The sequence below is a fragment of the Cariama cristata genome, unplaced genomic scaffold, assembly GCF_000690535.1.
Source record: "Cariama cristata isolate BGI_N322 unplaced genomic scaffold, ASM69053v1 scaffold21287, whole genome shotgun sequence".
NCBI lineage: Eukaryota > Metazoa > Chordata > Aves > Cariamiformes > Cariamidae > Cariama > Cariama cristata.
The window spans coordinates 39,593-61,474 of NW_009625258.1; the positions used below are offsets into that span (position 1 = coordinate 39,593).

At 44.9% G+C, this 21,882-nt stretch overlaps 1 protein-coding gene across 1 annotated transcript in view; it reads right to left on the reverse strand.

Moving 5' to 3' along the window:
- The window catches only part of METTL24 (methyltransferase like 24), a 32,386-nt gene extending 21,740 nt beyond the window's left edge, over window positions 1-10,646 (reverse strand). Inside the window, exons 1-3 of the mRNA XM_009703548.1 lie at window positions 10,461-10,646; window positions 5,630-5,776; window positions 3,861-3,959 (exon numbers count right to left, since the gene is read on the reverse strand). Coding sequence (XP_009701850.1) covers window positions 3,861-3,959; window positions 5,630-5,776; window positions 10,461-10,646 — 432 coding nt within the window. The remainder of the gene's footprint in view (window positions 1-3,860; window positions 3,960-5,629; window positions 5,777-10,460) is intronic.
- Window positions 10,647-21,882: the final 11,236 nt, after the last annotated feature.

The window sequence follows — 21,882 nt, forward strand, 5'->3', positions numbered from 1 at the left end:
TGGTTTCATTTAAATCTGATTGTCAATCTGACCCACAGCTATGGAGATTTGATTATTTTTTTTCCTTGTTTGTCTGTTATGCTTGGTGAAATTTAAGGCTTACATAATCCCCCAGAGCAACACAATTTGAAAACCAAATAATTAAGTATTAGTACTATACCCCAAAACCAATTTTCCTGAGAACCAGTTGCTTCAGTATTACAGTTCTGGGGTTGGTTGGTTGTTTGGTTTTTGTTTTGATTTGTTTTGTTTTCCTTTTCAAACCTTGGAGTGGATTCTGCATCCTGAAGCATGTTAAAATCATGTCACAATCCAAGATTGTAATGACAGATTGCTGTGTCACTGTATACCTTACCTAGAGTGTCCTGGACCTCAGTTCCAGAAGAGATTTAATCATTACCCCAACACATCCCCTCTCCAACAACAAAGGGATTTAAGCAAGCGCTTAACTAAACAGAGGAATCATAGCACGTGTGTCTATGCTGTGCTGGCTTAGACATCCGGAGTGTAAAGCCAGGATAAAAATACTGCAAAAGGAGAGCAGATATGGACACTGCAGGGAGGAAGACTGTAAGTCAAAGTCCTTGTAAAGCCCAAGAAAGCAAGGACTAAAAAGTGCTGGATGCATCAGAAACCCAGAAATGTCAAAAACTACTTGCGTGAGGTGAAGCCAGCTTTGCCAGCAGACGAGCAGCAGCCCGCAATGGCTGAGAGGCAGCAGTGACTGAGCCAAGGGAGCCATGGCCCTGTGAGTGACCCCCTACGGAGGAGCCCCTGCCTGCAGCACCGGCTCTGCCCGGCCACCCTGGCCGGAGCTTCAGTGCCCTGCCCGCTCTCCGTCTCCATCCGCACAGCCCCGCTCTGCCAGCTGTGCCCAGGCTGGGCGGCTGGTGCTCCTACCCACGTCTGAGCTGCAGGGCTGTGCTTCACCTCCAGGCTCTGCCACACCGTCCTGCACCATCCTCCTCCTCTGGACCCGCTCTGGAAAAGGCAGGCCTGGAGCTGGGGATGCCGCAGCCTTTCTAGCATTTGAGAGCCAGGACGCAGCAGGTAGGAGCCAAGAGGAAGCCAGTGCCATTGGCACAGCCATCGCTGTAGCAGGGGTAAGGAGGTGACGAAAAGCAGAGGTAAGCACCAAAGCTGTGGCTACTTCTGCCCAAGAGAGGTTGTGCCGCACTGCATCAGCATCAGCTTACTGTTGGTTATCCAAGGGCTTTTCAAACCACGTGCAGCCTGGCCATGAAATTGAGGGGTTGCAGGGCATAGGCTGCTAACATGCAGATAGGAAGGCAAAGACTGGAAAGAGTTGCAGGAACCCAGCTGGGTCATCATGATGAAAAGTTGTTCTTTGGGCCCAGTACCAACCCTGGCTGCAGGGATGGGAGCTGGCACTGCCAGAAAGCCAACAATAAAAAAGGTGGAAAGAACAGTAGCAGAGACAAAGAAAACCACGTTAAACATCAGTCCTGAACTGGCTGTTCTCATCTTGCTCCTTCCTTCCTCTACAGTAGACTACCCCCACTCAGCTCTCAATTTTAGCCAAATAAAAAGCACAGGTTTGGCCACACCTAGAACCACAGAATGGAACAATTTTACACAGGGACGAGAGCAAAAACTGGAACCTAGCCTTTGCTGCGGTAGGCACTCTCCGTCATGTGCCTTTATAATAAGCAAATAAAATTCTCATTCTTTAAGAAGTTTAAGCTCTGAAAGATCATTATCTGCCACATTACATCCAAAGCTGTATACTGCATCACCACCTCCCTGCTCCTGCTCAGCTCATAATTCCCACGGAAAATTCATAAAAGCTAATATAGCATCTCTTCATGCTGCTCTCAGGATTCACTGAGTTTTAAGCAATGATTTGCACTGCATCCCACTACCCATTTCCCTTCAGTCACATAACAATCAAGAAACAAATGGCATTGCAATAACCAGCGCTAATTTTAAGACACAGAAGAATAATGTGCTCTCTACAAAAAAGTAAGATCCTGCAATGCTGCCACTTAATTGACTCATGGTATTATGAGCAATTACAACACTCAGAATTTGGAGCAATTTTAATAGCTCTTGCTACTTAATAGCTCTCGCTATCAAAACCAAAAAATCCTGAACTCTGCCTACAGCACCATCACTCATCTGTTGTGTGATTTACAGACCCTGATGCACCGAGCTCACGTCCTGTTCTGGGCTTCTACTCGCTACTGTCACACAAACAACAGCACGTGTAAGATGTCTCTTCTGATCATTAGATACCAGCACTGAAAAAGCTCTTTCTGGCCACACCTCGACCCTCTTGACATGGCATCTTCCCCCCTCCAGCAGTTCGAGCCATCCTACACTAATGGCAGGGAGCTGAACTCAGGCACAGTAAGTAGCAGACACTTGCTCAGCAAACAAGGAAAACGAGATCCCATGCTCATCTACGTAAGCAGGATCCCATTTCCAGAAGTACCCATACCAGTCATGGTGCTATCCTGTCAGTTATTAATCCTATAATATCTGCCAGGTCAGGAACAAGGATTTCTCTCATTTTTTTGTTTTCACTTAGGCTTGTCCCCCCCATCGGGGTCAGTTACTCTGGGAATGAAACTTCTTGATTACTGTGTCAGAAGCAATAAACTCTCTGCTAATTGATGTCCGCGTAGGCTTTGACCCAACTAGTGGAGTTTAGCAGCATCTGCCACTGTTTATTAGACACCAAAATGAAGGATGTTTCCAGCTTAATGTGCCTGCCGCAGCCTAAAGTTCTGTACAACAAAACAAGCAGCTCTACACACATCTCTGGCTGTCTCCACATGCATCATCTTGCCTCCTGCCCTCTCAGCGCTGGCATAAGTGGAGGCAGAGATGCCATTTTCTTGAGCATTCAGCCAGCGGTACCCACAAGCTGGAGGACAAGTGAACAGTCTGCTACCCTCCCGGTTACCACACCATCAACACAGCAGCATATTTTCAGACGTGTTTCAAATTAATCTTCTGTCTCAGCCTCGAAAGCACTGCATTAACAAAGAATTTTGTATGTGAATGACATTTCAGTGACACTAGCACCTGAGCTTTTTTGCTGTTCTCTGGTGTAAGCGATGGTACAGTTCAATCTGCATTCAAGGGTCAATTGCTGATACACCTGGGTACTGAAAGCAGCCACTCTGTCAGAACTGTGGGCATCCAGCACCTTTCCCATTTTTTAATTACAGGAAATGGACACGTAAATGCTGTTGTGCAGAAGTGATGCCTCCGTTAAGACATGACAGCCCAACTTCCATATACGCTGACCCTGGAAGTATCTGTCAACACAATCTGGACTTGGAAATGTCACCTTTGAAAAAGCACATAAACCTACTAATTTCCCAGATCATTTTTGCCCTCAAAATATCAGGATTCTATTGGTACCATTGGGACAATTTGTCCAAGTTAGAGACTGATGCCTTGTTCCCATTTTACTGGGAACATCAAATGCATCCGTTTTAGCTAAAATGAGCCTGGTTATCACATTATTATTGAGGGGGAATGGCTGAATACACAGCTCTCTCGCTACGGAGGGCTCCATATTTTCCCGTGTCTGAGAGAGAGTGAGAAAGAGAGAGAGCGGGAGAGGAACCATGTCTGGAATTTCAGTCATATTGTACTCCTGTCAGGACACGAACTCATCTGGAAATAAAAAGCAAGGAAATAATGCATTCTTTCTACCCTGTACTTTGACCTTTACATTCATGTTGACCATCACTGCTAAGTTAAGCAACTTTAGAAATAAAGCAGTTTTGAAATCAGTTTGGTGTGAGGTTAACTCCTTATCTGAGAGGGAACAGCCTGCGCCAGGCAAACTGTTTTCTAAATAGAGACTGAAATGAAAAACGTACCTGAGAAGTGCTGATGTACTTGAGGAACCTGAAGGCCTCATAGCTGAGGGAAGGAGTTGGACTTGCCCATGGCTGTAGTTCAATGTGCCATCTTACAGCCTGCAAAGCAAAGCAAACCAAAAAACACCTTAAAGGAACAGGATTCATTTCTCAGTACAAACATAAAATGCAAGGGCTAATAAAGTAAGGAGATTTAATTTCAAACAAAAAGAGTTTCCTAAGGGCTTGTCTACACATGAAAGTCATTTCAGAATAAAGTAGGGTTTGAACTGCAGTGAAAGGGCATCTAACTATGATTTTATCATGATCAGCTTTGAAAGCAGATGTAGGTAATTCAGAAAGAAAGGGCTCTTCATCCAGGATACGTGTGTCAACACACTTATTCTAGGACACCGAAGTAAACCCTGGCTTGTAGAAACACATGAAGAAAACCAAGATCTGAATATCTAAATCCTTGAGCAAAACCATCTGAAAACAGTGAAAAAAATTTAATTCTATATGTATCACATGTCTCCGCTTGAATGTCCACTGAAACAAGAACTTGGATCGCAAACACTAATCACCAAAGGAAACCTCTGCGAACAATCTCTTTCCTTTTTTAAAATCTAGATTCAGTTCAAAAGCAGGCTTCTTGTGGTCTTTGAGAAAAAGTCCTCTTCCTCTCCCACACCCGCCTGATGAGATACATGAGAATTCTTTGTTTTCCTGAGAAAAACGCGTGGCTGTCAGTAGCCCCACCACTCCTCATTTCCATAGCCCAGGGAAGCAGCTCTGGTGGATGCTCTCTGCACTCCCTGTGAGCCCCCTCAGCTCTGAACCTTGGGGATCCTGTCAGATTTTCCAGCGACACTTCCCACACAGACAGAGCGGGACAGAAGAGGTCTTTCAGACACGTGCTTGCAGAGCAACGGGGCTCTGCGCTCCCATCTGTGCCACCTTCTCCAAATTCTGCCCGCTTTTGTCATGCTGGGAAGTTTTGACCTGTTATCTCTTGCCCTGAAGTAGATAAAAATAAAAGCACGATGTTAAGTTGTACTAAATTAAGACTGATTCCTCATGGCTTTTCATCTTCAGGCGCCGTAACTCACTTCTATGGCTGGGCAGGTAGTATCAAGCTTCCCCTTAATCATCCCCGATTAACTGAGCTTCCATAATGAACAGGATTATTTTTTTTTCCCCCATAGGCTCATGTTGACGTTCAAGAAGATACCAAACAAACAGAAACCCCACTCGGGATTCCCACTGGACCTTATTTCAAACAAAGCCCTGGAAAACATACAGGAAATAGCAATGGACGGGAGAGGATGGAGGCAGATCGGAGAGGCGAGGTGCTGAGCCCGCCAGAGAGGACAGCCCCACCGTCAGGCTGGTCGGCGACAGCTGGGACCTTCTGACGCCAGAGAGGAACTCGGGAAAGAAACAGAGGAGGCGATGCTAGAAACGAGAGATGATTAAGGGGGACCACCAGACCAGATGGAGTTTGCCTTGAGCTGATATCGTGAATCGGTATTTTTGCAGCCTAAGTAAACATACTCTGTAGTGAACGTGAGCCAGGAGGTCTGTATGAGGTTTATTGTTCCTTTAGGGGTTGCTTTTTTTTTTTTGCTGTAAAGAGACGCTGAAAAGGACATTTGAGATATTTTTTCCCCCCAGAAGCAGACAAAGGTAGCATTTCCCACTCTGCAACTTGCTGCCTGCAGCAGCCATAGGCTCCTATACCCCGCACCGCACAAGACACAACCCAGCAAGTCCCCTGCCCCGCGGGCTACCGAAGGCAGCCGGCAAACAGCTAACGGCAGGACGACAGGTGCACGCCGGGGAGGGAAACGCCTGTAACCTTTCAGAATCCGCCACGGTTCGCACGGCTGAATAACCTTTGCAATGACAGGAATGCTGCGTTTCAACAGGCTTGAAAGCTGAAATTAAAATGAAGACTGACAATCATTTTCAGGAAAAAAAAAAGAAAAAAAAAAACACCAACAAAAAAAACGCCCAGACACCTAAACATCTATGCCCAGTTATTCTGAAATCTATTTGTGTGAGAAGTAGCTCATTAAGTAGGGGAATTGCAGGGTGGCCATTGTGGGACCATTCAGCAAGAATTCCCTCTGCACACAGCTGACTGTGAAGAAAAAGAAAAAAAAAACACTATAATTAACAACGTGGATGAGGTTCTTTTTCAGCAGAGTGCAATATCAAAGAGCCACTGTGGCTTTCTCTCAGGTGCTTAAAATCTTAAAGATGACAAACTGCCTTTCCACTGTCTCCAAAATGTATCAATAACATACACTATGAAGATAAAAACCTCAGCGACTTAATAGTGCAGTTTCATTTTAAAAAAAAAAAAAAAAAGCCGGTGCGGGGGGAGGAGAAAGAAATCAATCTTTTCTATAGCTCTTTAAATTTAGGAGCGCTACATAAATACTACTTTTGTGACCGAGATCAAACCTGAGCTCCTGTCTGACAGCAATGCTTTGAGTAGCTTCTCAACCTTCACACTCGGCCCCTTGCTCCTTACTAAGCAGCAGCCTATTTCCATTCACTAATGAATACAGTAGAGAGGTCTGTTCCTAACACCTGCTAAACACCCCGATGGGGGGCTTCAACAGCTGCATGACAGTAAGATTCAGAGATGATGAACGGGGGTGAAAATGCAGGACCTCTCCTGGACCAGGTACACCCTCCCACCAGGTAACTCACTGGTGACGTGGTACGGGTATGCCCAGGACTCACAAAACGTCCTCCTGAAGGAGACATTCCCCATCTACATTGGTAGCCTTTGTTTATAGTTTTTCAGGTAATTTGCAGCCTGTTCCATAGTGTTTCCATGTAAGCTTTCTCAAATAAACTCTGCAGATAAAATGCACCCAGGTCCCTGCGAACCAACTGCTTTGTGAAAATCAAGTTTCTTCCTGATGAACACGTTTCCTATTTTGAGGCATTCTCCCCCTCTAGACTTTGCGATTTTATTTCCTCAAAGCAAACTTGACTGTGGTATCATGATTTGGATTTTCTCACTTGTCTCACAGAAGTCAACCGAGGGCAGGTCCCTGTGCCTGCTGTACCAAACCGGCTGAGGAGCAGCTCCTTTCACAGGGGGCTCCTACAGCAAGTACGCAAGAGGAGCAGAGGAGGTATTACGGTCCATATTACACAGCTCTGGGTACGGCATTCAGACAGACCTCCCCAAGGTCGCCCAGGAGGAGCCAGAAAACCAGTTCAGACATCCTCTATCTCTGGCTATCACCATCAGTCTGCTATCTCCATGTGGTAAGGATGCACCTAACAAGACAACACAACTGTTTTCCGAACACCAACGTATCCTGGTTCCACAACATAAAGAGATGAAAGTACCTGGAAAGTTACAATGCCACTTAAAAAACATCCTACTGAGTATCTTGAAGTATCCCGATATTGACATCGTTTCACTTAGCTGAAATTAGCACCCTAAGAAAAATCAGTCTTCAGCAAGAAGACTGGCACTGGTCAGGCACTGACTTCAGCTGCCCCAGAAGCGTAATGGATATCCAGAAAGTGCTATCCAGAAGGACATCTAAATTTTCACCACATGACATAACCACAGAGCAAAGAAAATCTTAAGGCAATGCCATTGCTTTGTTAGAAAAACTAGGACACATCTGAAGCTCTGATCCTTTTCCAGGTACTTCACACTTAAGGATAAGGTCTGATGTTTCTATCAGACCAATCTGACAGTAATCCACAGTGATTTTTCTCTGTAGATCACTTCTAGATTTTTCTCCCTCTTCAGCCATCTGTGACAGTCATCTGATAATCCCTTAATAATCTATAGTATACATATGGTATCATTTGTCCTAAAAATCTGAAATAATAATATAAAGTTTAAATCAACATGTGCAAAGGGCTCACAAACTAGCAGGTGTCAAATTGCTGGTTTGCAAAATTTCTAGCTTTCCTAGCATAAATTTGAACACAGAAGTATAAATCATTAAATTCTTTCCAGATCAATCGTACAGTTTCAGTGTGCTCAAACAGCCCAACCCCTCCCTTCCCGTCTGTTTACATTTGAAAGGGAATTAGTAAGTTTTCCACACTTCCATCTTTTTTAACTCAGTAAATGTTTTTGCCCTCCTTTAAATCTCCTTCCTTTTTAGCAGTCTATTAAAATACAGAAACATATTAGCCATGTTTAGAAATAAAAATTTGGGAATCCCATTGCCCTGCTAAGCAGTCTGTTGCTTCCAACGAAGAAACAAAAGACTTGTCAATACATACACAGATGTCTTAATCAAGGGAAAAACATAAAATGCTCTGATTAAACTGTGCAACAATAATTTCTCACATTTAAGTCAGAACCAAATGTGAACAGAAAGCACTTGTGGCAATAATCTCCATCAATAAACATAAATATTTGCTAGCCATAGAAACAGGTGGCATACAGATCTTCATCTCCAACCGTTCTGGCTGTACTCTGTGTATCACCATGCTCACCCCTTCTGGGAAGGTACAGCAGAACAGAGCTTGCTCGTGGGTGAAATTTTGCTGGGGTTTTATCAGTTTAAAATGCAATGGCTGGAATTCAAAATCCAAAATTTCAGACATCTACAAGATAAATGTATATTTACTGGATTGCATCCCTGAAGGCCAGCCCTTGTGACAGCAGATTGACCCTAGATATGATTTACAGGGCTTGGCCATCGTTTTCTTTGGGCTTTCTCTGGAGTTCCAGTGGCCCTAAGCATATTATTTTGTGGGTTTGTTTATCTTTTTTTTTTTCCCCCAATTCAAAAGTACCTTAAATAGCGAAAGCAGAGTGTTGCAGCCCACCAAGTACTGGCTTTGCCTCGCAAGGGACATGCAACAAGTGCAAAGCCCACTGAGACGAGTGGGAAGGCTGCTGAGGGTGGAGGCGGCCAAACCTGGCACGTTGCTCCTCTCGCTGATGACACGGCATGGCTCCAGCAGGGAACGATCCCTCGTGAACACCCACGTTCAGCTTCAGAGGCAATTAGCTGGTCAACTCCAAGGGAGAGCTGGGAATGAAGAAACATTCCTGCAGCGAGGACAGCCAGGGACCAAGCTGCCACAGTGGGCTGGGGAGCCAAGTCATTTGACAGGACCGACGAGGCAGACAGGCTCTTTAAGGGAATGATTCATCTCACTGTAGAGAAGACGTCTAAAATAAGTAAGATGAGTCATGCACTGGAAACATCCATTTCTCTCCATGGCCTGCAAAGGAAGCCTGGAGGACAGGGGCAGATGCATCTACAGCGTAGACATTCAGCATCACAGAAGAGGAACCCCAGACCAGAATATCACACATGCCATGCTGCAGGAAAACTTGTACTTTAGAGAGCTGAGACTATTCTTCAGCTGTGAGCCTCAAGCAATGCTTAATTGTACTTTATTCTTCAGCAGGGTTGAGTAATTCCAAACATTTTGTGTTCGGAGCAGCAATACATGGCACAAGTAAAACAAACTCTACCTCCAAGCAGAGGTGTCAATGGGAAAGAACAAGTAAGCCTCAGCCTTGGCAAAGACCTCCTTGAGAAAGGTCAATTAACACGGTCCCCTTCGGCTAAATATAATCAGCAGCATACAGAGGGCTCACAAGAGGTCCACTTATAAAAATGTGCTACGCTACATTGTTAATTCAGATGTAGCAGGGACACATACAAGCTCAGTAAGCTGTAATTTAAAATACAGGCTTACAAAGTGACTATGACTCATATTTAAAGCTCTCAGTGAATTAATTTCTAATGTGGCTGGCTTTATAGGTATCCCATCCTTACATGTCTGACCTGTTTCTTTCCCTTTTTTTTTCTATTACTGTTTTCCATTTTTCTTTGCAGTTTGGCTTTCTTAAACATACAAGGTTTTCACTTAAGAAACCATATTGCAGAAGTTGCTACACGCGCTCCTGCTCTGCAGGTGTGTGCCTGCATCGAGAGAAAAGCAGCGAGTTCCCTCTGAGCCATCAGGCATTGGGAGTACCACGGGGAAACGCAGCGGACATCTGGTCCTGCAGCCACCTAAACTCCGCATTTCCACTCCAACAGTGAAACTCTCACCCGCTGCACAAAGTCCATAATGAACTGAAAAAAAAAAAATTAATACAGGAAACCTATCTATTTCCCCATTTTTAACTTTTCCGAGCTTATCTAAAGCAGAGGCACCTCTGACAACACTGCACACAAGCACACAGCCGCCTTCGTACCCAGGCACTACAGGGTTGCTCCATCCTCTGTGGGCACCAGGCTCGCGCAGGGTACGTATGGACTCCGTCCCACAGACACGCTCCAGCCCTGTAAAACCGCGCTGTCCTGGCGAACCACAGAGGGTTCGGGTTGGAGGGGACCTTTAAAGATCACCTAGTCCAACCCCCTGCCACAAGGTACATCTTCCACTAGATCAGGTTGCTCAAAGTAAATAGTGTTGATCCCAGTATAGACCCTTCAGGGACACCACTCGTTACTGGTTTCCACTTTGACACTGAGACATTGTCTATAACTCTGGATACGGCCATCCAGCCAATTCCTTAACCGTCTAGCAGTCCATCCATCAAACCCACCTCACTCCAATTCAGAGGTAAGAATGTTGTGGGGAGTCATTATCAATTGCCTTACAGAAGTCCAGGTAGATGACATCCGTAACTCCTCCCTTGTCCACGGATGCAGTCACTCCATCGTACAGGGCCACCAAACTAGTCAAGTACGGCTTGCTCTTGGTGAACCCATGTTGGCTGTCCCTAACCACCTCTCTGTCTTCAGTGTGTTTTGACATATCCTTCAGGAGGATCTGCTCCATGATCTTATCCAAAGATTTGATGGCAGAACATTAGGCTGAGGAACAAAAGCTTTGTCCAAGATGAACAAGCAACGTAACACACAGAGTCAGGCTCCCCCATGCAACAAGTCTATTTACAAGAGTAAACCCTGCCTATGGAAACCAGTCCTGTGATAAGGGTGTTCTCTGCATTAGTAAGCGGGTGTCTTCAATTTAAATCAGCTTTTGACATGACTTGCCTATGAAGAATTTTAATAACTAGAGGTGTTTGTATGTCTGGACACGTGTGTTGCGACTTGCCTATGAAGAATTCTAATAACTACAGGTGTTTGTATGTCTGGACACGTGTGTTGTATGTTATTGCAGAGGGAACTTCTAGGATGCACTGAACTCTCCCCTAGCTCCTCGCACTCCGTACATCACCTCCTCCAGGCCTCTGCAGTGCAGCACACATTTGTCTGCCAGGGAGCAGGCTGCGATTGCTGCAAGAGCCAACTTACACATCTCTGAGCATCTCCCAGAGGGTTTCGCTGGAGAGCAGTTTATCAGCCCTTGCTTCCCAAGGCTGCAGTCTGCACCAGAAGTAAAACTCATACGCTTACCAGGGAAAAGGAAAAAAGCAGTATGACTTGAATGCAAAGTTTTACATTGAAACGAAGAAAACAATTTTCTGACTTCAATTCTCATTAGAAAAGCTTTGAGCCACTGCATGCTAATTGAAACCATATGAGTCTTTACGCTCATAGAGCAAATCAGTCTGAACATGCATACATAACCACCCTGGAAAGGCAGCAATTACCAAGCATTTCACCTCTGCTCTCCTTTTGTTAATATTCATGTTTATTTTCTGCTCCTTTTGCTTCTGATTTCCCATCTGACAGTACAAAATGGAGCCACGCGCATACAAATTACAGCTCTCGTGCTGGCGGTGGAACTGCTGGCCTAACCTGCAGGCCAGCCACACCAGCAACCTTGATGCAAAACACCAACAACTTCGACGCCTTGGGAGGTTCAGCATTTCACACGCAAAGCCCACGGCCAAGCTCTCTTCAACTCTACTTTTAGTTTTGTGTCTTTTCCCCCAAACAAGCGTCTCGTAAGAAAAGCATACGCAGGAAAAAAAGGATGCTTGGCACTGACTTTAAGTGACAGAATTTATATCACTTTAAGAATTAAGAAACGGCTTTGGAAAAATAAAGAGCACCTTCCAACACTAACATGACATGGCCAGATCTGTAGGGGAATTGAGGCGACTAATGCTCCATTGAATTAAAATCAAAACCCTGACTTCCAAAGGAAATGAGCACAGGGAACCAGCTTACCAGGTCCAAATGAGCCACTGCGGACCCTCCCCTGTAAATTCACCAGCGGACCCGGGCTTCAGCGACTGACGTACATCACCCTGGGTGCAGGTTTGTCACTTACAGGAAGCACGTGTTTCGGAACACTTGCCAAAATATTAATTTGTAGGTACTTATGAATTCAGAAAGCACTGCATCTAATTTATTATTTATGTAGCATAACTACCTCCCCTCACTACCTCTGAGGAATAAATCCACTGCAACCAAAGGAGCCGGGAGCTGCAGAGGTTGGAAAAGGCAGCCTTGCACCGGGGAACCCCTCCTCGGACCTTCAAAGGTCACCAAGGACTGACAGCTCTGCCGTTGGAAATCCTAGCAACACCAGGCAGAAATATACATTTATTAAGAGAAATGGATTTTACCTGCTAAGAGACACACGACTTCAAAAACAGTCAAGTGGGATTTCTTTGCTATGGTAATAAAATAAAATAAATACATCGGGCAGCAGCATTCCAGCGCTATCCAGAGGCTGACAGCGTGATAATTTATATCTGATGGAGATAAAACCAGGAGCCAGAACAGATTGAAATTTATGGCAGTAAATTCTCAAAACTGCTTAAGCAGCGTAATACTCAATCAGCTGAATTATTTCCAGTGCCTGCATGCCTTTGCCAACACTTACTGATAACAGCAAGAAACAGATACAGCAAGTACTGGTCACTGCTTGTCAAACTCAGACTTTATCTAAGCAGAGGCAAGACCATGCTTTCAACCTGTATTCATAACTGCTTTAAATTAAGTGCTTTACTTGAGACAATATGGGAGATGTCATAGTCCGTACAATAGGGGGGGGAAAAAAAGCTTTTTTCCTCTAGGCTGACTTCATTGCAATATTCTAACCACAGCGTACAACAAACAGAATTCATCAGTAAATATTCAGCTAGCCAGATAAGCCGAGTTTATTTTCTGCAAATTCCAGCACTCTAACTGTGATTTACAGATAGGGACGTCCCTGGCAGCCTATCCACTGACATTCGCAGGCTCTGCCTGAGGCTAAGAACTGGGTAAAAAAGAAGGCGTTTTAAAGTAAAACTTAATGTTTTCACACAAGTAAGAGCATTTCGCACTTGTGCAGCTTTCTCTCTCTTCCAAGTGGAGTGCAAATGTCTGAACAGAAATGGTCCAGCACACCTTCCAGCCCAAAGGGAGCTCTGAAGCATCAGAAAACGCCTTCCCCTTCATCTGACCCCCGGGGAAAGGACCAGGAGGACCTCCTGTGCCCAGGGAGCAGGAAAGGGCAGGATTTGTCACTAGGCATCTATCACAGGCCAAGTAAACATTAAACATTAAACCCACGGGCTGAGTGACTTCTACAGGTATTGAGGTTTGACAGTGTAAAACCTAAGGTAAGACAGAAAATATTCACAACGGGTACCTAGGGGCTTCCATCTCTCCAACCCACCATCAGCTCACTTGGTCATACTGGGTTTTACTGGATAGTCAGGGAAGACTTAAAAAGTCAAACTTCACTTTTTATTTCTTCAACTTCTTATTTCATACAAGTGTTAGTTAACAAAACAAGGTAACGGAGCTCCACAGAATGAAATGTATACTAGCTTTACATACATACTCTACAAACATACTCCCTTTCTTGTTTTTATGATGATTATGGGTTACTGCCCTTAGTCCAGAGCTATGTAAAAATCTTCCAAGCAAAATAAAACAGCGTGTTGGGCAAGTAGTTCCCCATGTCTACAAAGGGAATGAGAGCTGGCTTACAAGTTGTTAGGATTTTAAATACAAGATGATACGTTTATTTTCCAATTTATAAAGAAGAAAATCAAGCTGATTTCAAAGCCCACAGTTTTGAAATATTTTTTTCTTCAAGACAAGTATAGACCCAAGTGTCATAAGCCCACGGAGGATGGGCTTGGGCAAATATGCACCATCCTCTTTACCTAAGGACATTTTTCAATGTTTTATTACTAATTTTGAGCATTTTACAGAATATATCACTGAACACAGCTACACAGTTTGACCCTGAACTCCTGATGTACCCAGAATTCCCACAGACTTCACAATGAATAATAATTGCAAGATCAAACCATTAGCCAAGACATCTAACCAAGAAGAAGCACATCAGCTCAGGAGCAGCCAATTGCCACATAATTGCTTCTTGTTTAATGTTCTCAAAAGAGCAAGGGAAAAGGAACAAGATGCTGTTGCTTTGCTCTACTCAGGATAAAACAAAGTTCACTTCTTTTAAAGTTTCAGTGCCACAGAACAACCGTGAGGAAAGCCCAAACAGAGACAATGAGTATTAACAAATTGTATTGTTCCTCTGGGGTTTCTTCAGGCAGCTCCTACCCTGCAGCGTTCACCTCTGGGATAAATCTTGATCTTCCGCTACTGCCGTCAACTCTGCAGGGAGCAGGAAGGATTTCAAACTGATTTTTATCATTTTTAGGCTTCTAAGTGGCAAGTACTATTTAACATTACATGCCATATCAATAGACATTACCATCTCTTCCCCCTAGCATTTCAAACACTGTTTCTTTGTAAAATATTAAAGAGGATGTTAAATAAAGGGCACTGACTTTGAAGCCCTCAGTTGATTATCTGACTTAGCTAGCTGCTAGGAGAGGAATGAGGAAGAGGGCTGGGGATGGATGGGGCAAAGGGGGGGAGGTTAAAGCAGCGACAGCAACTCTATGATGTTAACGTTCCCTGGTTCTAACATCATTTTCAACTGCATGCATTTCCCAACCAGGTCAAGCCCCTGGCACATCACTGATACTTGCTGCTTTGCGACTTTTTGTCTATGTTAATTTTCCCCACCCAGACCACCACAGACACACAAAAAAATGAAAATAGTGACTTATTACCTCATCAAAACCAACAGGAAGAATACGGAGCATCCACTATTTTAGCAACATCCCCACGAGAGACGAGTTGCCTAACTGGCTCTTTGCAGGCCTTTCCTTGCTAAGCTCTCAAGGCCCACGAAGTTTGTCTCCCACACCCCAAGAAGGGCAGAGGGTTCAATTCCTTCAGTCCGCAGGAGCCACAGGGTCAGTTTTGGAAACGACGCAGAATTCTGTCACTTCCAGAAAAACCTACAGCAATGTGCCTGAAGCTGCACCTGAAACCTATCAGAAAGTGGAACCCGAAGTAAACTTCAGCGGGTCACTTGCTAAATGAGCTGTTAGTTAGCTCTTTCTGCAACAAGCATGTAAACCCAGAGGTTTTCCATGTAAAAACTGAAGCAGTTGGCTTGACCTGAAAATCCTAAGAGACTTCGGAAGCCAACAGCTCACTGGAAAGTCCTCCTGGTCCTCTATGCCCAGAAGCGAGAGAGGCCCCCATCAGACAATGGGGAAGGGCGGCAGCAGGAAGGACCTTCCTCACAAGGTCCCCCAGATTTGGGATTTGCAAAGCCAGAACAGTTCTGTGGTACTGACTTTCGAAGAACGCTGCGAAGTCATTTTGTTCCCATCTGCAGAGTATACGGAGAAGACTTCAGTGAGAAGCAAGATTTCTGTGTATGTGGTAACAGCTGCTGGAACTATTACATTTATCATTACATAAAGACATAAGGAAAGGTTTATTTATCGTATTTATGTATGTGTCAGGAGGGGCATAAATTACAGGGCTAGTTTTTAAATGTTGTAAAAAATGAAAAAGAAAGCAGAATAACCACCAAGGGATTGCCCCAGAGCCAGACCCAGGACTTGAGCTCTTCAAGGGGTCAGCAGTCACCCAAGGACACCCTGACCGCCCAGTCCCTGAGCACCTCACATCCAGTGCCGTTCTTAATGGCACCTGAGCCTGATGACATGTTTAAAAGCAAGACTACCGAAGATAGGACAGAAGATCAGGCACGGGAAAACATGTGTCATTGAAGATCCAAACTCTTGCACTTAGTTCTGCATAAACAGCTGGGAATGTTTCTGCCATCTCCTGCTTAAAGTGACCAAGTTGTTGCCGTAAAGGTGAGTTCAAAATCAAAGCTTTCATCTACCTGTTACCCAAAGCATCAGTCCATTTGCACACATGGTTTCTACTACCCTGACAGATTTGCTAACTCAAAATAGGCCAGCGTGTCACCCTGTCACTTTTGTACACAGAAACATTAACATAAACAACATCGAGGTGAGTAACATATGTTATGAATTCCAGGATATACATGCTATACCACAATTAAAAGAAAAATTAAATCAAATCTCATTTTTTTCCCTTTTACTTGTTCCACTGAAATGAATGCCATTTGATCTTAAGACTTCAACAGCGTGGAAGGGCTCTGGACAGCGTTTCATCATACACAAAAGTATCTTGGTGTGTATCTGCTAGCTACGAAAACACTCGAGTCGATTAAATGACTCACATCCACTGCACGCAGCTCTGGAGTGCTGAATGGCCATCCAAGACAAACACAGCTCGAAGTTAATATTAGAACAAGCAATAAGAGGGGGCTGCTGCGGATGCCATCAAAGATTAGCAGCGGTTCAAACAGACCTTCTCACCTACGTGTTAAGTCTTTTATCTAAGCTGTGCCATGTGTGACAGCTGTCACTGCCACGCTGCAGGAAGAGGACAGCGTGGTGTACCACAACCAAACCAAACTTCTTGTGTGAGGACCAGAGGTCCCTCATTAACGCCATCTAAACCTCCAAATTCTACATCTGTTTTGCAAGAGAGGTGATGCACTTGTCACTCGTCTGTACGAGTCTGCAAGTCAGCTGTTAGAGGGTTTTGTTCTTCACTGCTGGATTTCGGTACTGCACCCCTTGTCCTGGGCCATTCGAGTTTGCTCTGAGTTCACACCGGAGATCCACCAGTTGCACCTCAGTCTGAACCGTGCCTGCAGTTCAGCAAAAGTGGCATGAGAGAGATGTCTGGCATGCTAGCACCTACCGTGCAGCCTTGAAGCAGACACACATCTCTTAACTGCCTGGCTGGATGGGTAGATGTTGATGTGAACTGACTCAGATGAAAACCTTACTAGCAATGAAGTTAAGTATTTGTCTCGTAAGAAGGCAGCTAAAGCTCAGAGATGTAAAGGAAAAACCCTAAGGCTTTCCAGGAGAATTTTACTTGTCCCAGATCTCTCTTTCCGGCCTCTTCTCTCTCCAAAGAAGGAAGTTTTCGAAAAGAATGAAGCAAGCTTGCCCACCTTGACAACTGCCTGAGCACAGAAAGCTGCGTGTTCAAAACTGCCCTGACTTCTATTATTTCTAGTATAAAACATGAAACGTGACAAAAGATCATTTTTGGTACTACCTGTGCTCACTGTCTCCAAGGCTGTCAAAATTTCCACCTTTCAGGGACTCTTGCTCTTTTCCCATGACAAGACTGTGACTTGCTATACAACTGACTTTATAGCAGTGCTCACCTCCTCCCACCTCCTGCTCAACAGCTGCTTTCGTGCAGAAGACATCCTTCCTCCTCCGAGCACGCAGACAGCACGTGAGGGGGCGTCCTGCTTGTTCACCGCTAACGGGGTCTGATAACCAGCAGTACACTAGGCAACTCAACCCAGTACCCCAAACACAGTGAGCTGCAGAGGGGTGAAGAAAGAGGTGCAAGCAGAGGACGTGTTTGCTGCATCGCTGCCCTTTCGTGGGACGGAGAGGTCACAACCAGAGCTGCCCAGCCACGGCGAGCATCGCGGGTCACTGCCCCGCACAGTGGGTCTGCTCCACAGCCTGAGCTGGAGACAGCAAACAGGACGGGGTCAGTGTGGGGTTCTGCTGCACCTGCTACCGCAGTCATAAAGGATTCACGTCTTCTACAAGGCCTGTGGACCATCTACTCTGGTTCAAGAAAGAGATGGCACAACTGCAACGGTCATCATGGAGCAAAGCACCTGCCAAAGAAACTACCACCTTGGTCCCTGGCTTATGTCCTTAAACAGGAAAGCTTACATACCCTGAAAAACAGGTTTTCTGTGCCACAGCTATCTAGAAAAAAATTACTCCCCTGTCTTTATACGCCGAAAGGAAGCCTTGAATAGGTATTTGAAAGACATCTATATTATTGGATATAATTAAGTCTCATAAAGCTGTAATGACTTTCTGAAGGACAATGTTCCCCAGCAGCTTCTCAAAAATTCATGAAGGAAGAACCTATTTTAGGTAATAAAAAGTGTGTAAGAATCAAAGTTATCCTGAGTGAGCATTTACCTCACAAATGACATCATTGTCAGAAGAAACATTACCATCTCCTCTCTATGGTCTACCATAAACAGATTTCATCAGTTAAAAGACAGTGCAAGCCCAGTATTGCCCCCGTTTACAGGCAGAGCTGGCTGGTGCTCCCCAGATTTGGTTGCCTGCTGCTGAAAACTGCCATCAATAAAAGTTCTTTTCTTTTCTTCTCTACACAATAACCTCTCTCAGTCTGTGCTATTAGCCTGAATATTTGAACAAAAACCAACCAAGGTTCTCATGGCTGTTCCCCAGGTACTAATGGCCTGAAGCCGTAAGCTCCTACCTTGTGCTAATCTTACAAGCTAAGCAGCTTTGGGTCGGTTTATATGTGGTAAGAGACCTCCAAGTGCAGGAGGGAAAAAAGGTGGTCAAGTAGTGTTCCTTCCTCTGGGTCCACTAAGCCATCACAGGACAATTATGGTGGGGTCTGGTCTCTCTAGTGAGGTATTAAGCCAGGGCAAGGATCACTTATAGTCTTTAAAGACCCCATTACCTCTTTTTATTACACTGACATTAGATCATTGTTCAGGCTAAATTCCAGTTTGGCTAACCACATTGTACCTGCCAGACTGCTTCTCTAACTGCAAAGCACGCACATGTAGACAGAGGGACCTCAGGAGGTTGACTGACTCTGCCTCCCTGCCCTGAAGTACAACTAAGGATACCTAGACCTTCCCTGCCTGGATACCCAAAGTTCACATTTTTCTAGGGAGTCTTTCCACTGCTTACCCAACCGCAGAGTTAAAAAATTTTCCTAATCTCTTGCCTGAAAATTAAGCCAGTTACTTCTTGTCCTACTTGCAGCAGACCTGGGAACAATTGGTCATTATGCCCTTCAAAAAAAATTATTTTTTTTAGCCTGAAGAACCTTGGCACATTCCTCTCAAAACCTACTTTTCCATATTCAAAACAAGTACCAGTTCTGCCAGGCTTTCCCTGCAGGCCTGCCTTCCTGCACCCCTTAATGCCTTTCTCCTCCCATTGAGACTCTCTCCAGTTTCTCCACCTGTTTTTAAAGGAGATGCCCAGAAGAGGCATGCTCAAAACACAAACCAGCACCCAGCCCTTCAGCACTGCACTCCTCCACAAGGGAAGCACAGCTGCAACTCACCATCACCCAAGCGAGGACACCATTCACCATTCACTACTCACTCCTCGCCGCAGCGTCCAGAGAGCAGTGCCGCACGCCGCAAAGCTCGCCACGTCTGGCACGGGGGTGAGCCGACGGCAATGAGCTCTGGAGGTAACCCCAGGAGGAGATCCAAAGGGCTGCCTTGACCCACGCTGCTGCCCAGCAGCTCCCTCGTCCTGGCTCAGCCTGAGCAAATCTGCTCCTTCGAACACAGCCTGACGTGACTCGCTGCACAGCTTCCAAAGTCCTGTCGCCTTAAAAACTTCGCTGTAACGTTAAAACACTGCTCCAGGCATACAGAACAAGTAAACTGTTATACAAGTTAAGGCCCGATCCAAAACAGACCAGCTATTACACCATGGGATATGGAAAGATAGGTGGATACATTTGACTTCAGAATAACTACGTTTTCTCCAAGAATTTTTGGATCCTGCTCATCAAGAGGCAGAGTAACTTCCTCTTCAATTAGTACCCAAAGTTTACCAGATTTTTAAAGATGTGAGGGCAGCTTGAAAACACTATACCTATAAATAGACAATGAAAACATCTGATACTTTTTTTTTTTACCAGATTTGCAGAAGAATTAAAAAGGACTCTTTGCATAAAGCCTACATATTGCTGACATAAACGTAAGTAGCATTGTCATTTTTGAATTAAAAAACAAATGTAAAATTTAAGTAAAATCTTAGCAATAATGTAATGCTAAATTGCATGAGGTTATTTTCAACCTGCCATATTATTAACTGCCAGTTATTCCACGTAACTTCAAAGATGTCACTCTGAAATAATCTGCAGATTTCAACTACATTAAAGATGAGACTGTTATCAGCCATCGCTGTAGAGAAGCGGTAACCTCTCAGAAACAGCTCCCAATTACAGAAAAACAAAACCTGCAATCCAATAAGCAACAGCAAAAGACAATTAGTCTGTATTTACAAAGAACCAAAATACAAATGTATACAAGTGTAAGTAATGCCTATAAAAATACAATCTCACAAGACTTTTCTGGTTTAGGCAATGATACTTCATGTTTCAAAACACGTTACCATCCCAGACAAAATACAAGCAGGCCCAGCAACAAAACCTAACTCTTAGCTTTTAATCACCGCAGGCAAACATTTTTATATCCCTGGATATGAGATGAAAGAGCATCCAAAATACCACCAGGCTAACCCCGGCAGCGCACTGCGCTCCCCACCTTTGGTCAGCCGTGACAACACAGCGGTTTCCAGCGGACATTACCATTTTCCAACCAAATGCAGTAATTCCAGCAGGCACACGGGCGGCTGAGGCCGAGCAGCCCCCAGCTCGCCACGGCACGGCTCTGCGACACCCACACGGAGAGCAGGACCCCGAACCCACCTTCTAGGATGGACCATCACAGCATTTGCCACCCGTAAGCAGAACTGCAGGAACTTAACACACCTGCCTGGACTAACATCAGCCTTTTTTCTGGCATGCACAACCACATAAAACTTTCTTTCCCCCCCTCCTCCTCCATGGAAATAAATCTGTCCAGAAGGCAAAGGACTCCAGCCTCTCTTAACCGGACTCCGGGAGAGGGTTCCTCCCCATGTCAGAGCACGAGAGCCAACCTAACCTTGTGACTGCAGCCGTTGTGATAAGAATTTGCTGTTATTTCCAATTCCAAATGCAACAATTTATTTTTTTTACCATCACACCCTGCGATAACATGTTAAAACTCGCCTCACGTGTCTGCAGCGCCATGTGGGTGCCTACGGCAAGCACAGCCGCACGTGGCAGAATTCGTCTGGTTTAATGTGGCCGGAGCTGTTATCTGCTGCACGTTGCCAGACCAGCGCTTAACACAACCAGAGCTTCAAATCACAGTTTATAATTATTGTTGGGCATTTTATTAGCAACAACACAGTTCTAAGTGCTCCCACCAAAATACAAACGGGATTACAAACTCCCATTTGCTTTACATTTGCAGCACAACATCTAACTCTTCCCATTCTTCAGACGATCATCGTATGCTCTCAGTGCTGAATTTCGTTTATTGCTCAGCAAGAGCAGCAGCATCTGCTCTTTGGTAGGCTCCACCGAGAGCAAAACAGCTGGGAGCAATACAGCTCCCAAAAGCACCAGAACAGGCAGCTCCAGCAGCTCTCAGAGCTGTCACATAGCTAAATTATGTTATCCCCTGCTGCTTTCAGTTAGCGTTTTTTTACGCATGCATCTTAAAGCAGGAAGAGACACTTGTACCCTTGGTGGTCAAACCCTCCCATCTGCCGCACACTCACTCTCTCCGCTGACGGAGATCTACCAGCGGTCAGGCACAGGCAGTGTCCCACAGACGCAGGGGCCGTTTATGGACGAGGCTCCATCTCTCCCATCCTGTCTGGGTCTTCTTTTTCCCCTTTCGGTGCCGTTGGTTGTGTGACTGCAGCTGTGCTTGAGAAATAACACAACTCTGCTTCAGGAAACTTGAAAGTGATTTCAAGTAGGTGTCAAATAATTTCCTCGTGTGTTTTTGTGAATTTTTTTTCATACAGCCACGAAGTAGGATATTCAACTTGATCTATGGAAACACTCTGTTCATCAGTCGTCTGCATTAGTTCAGCAACGTAAGCATGACCAGAGTTATAACCAAG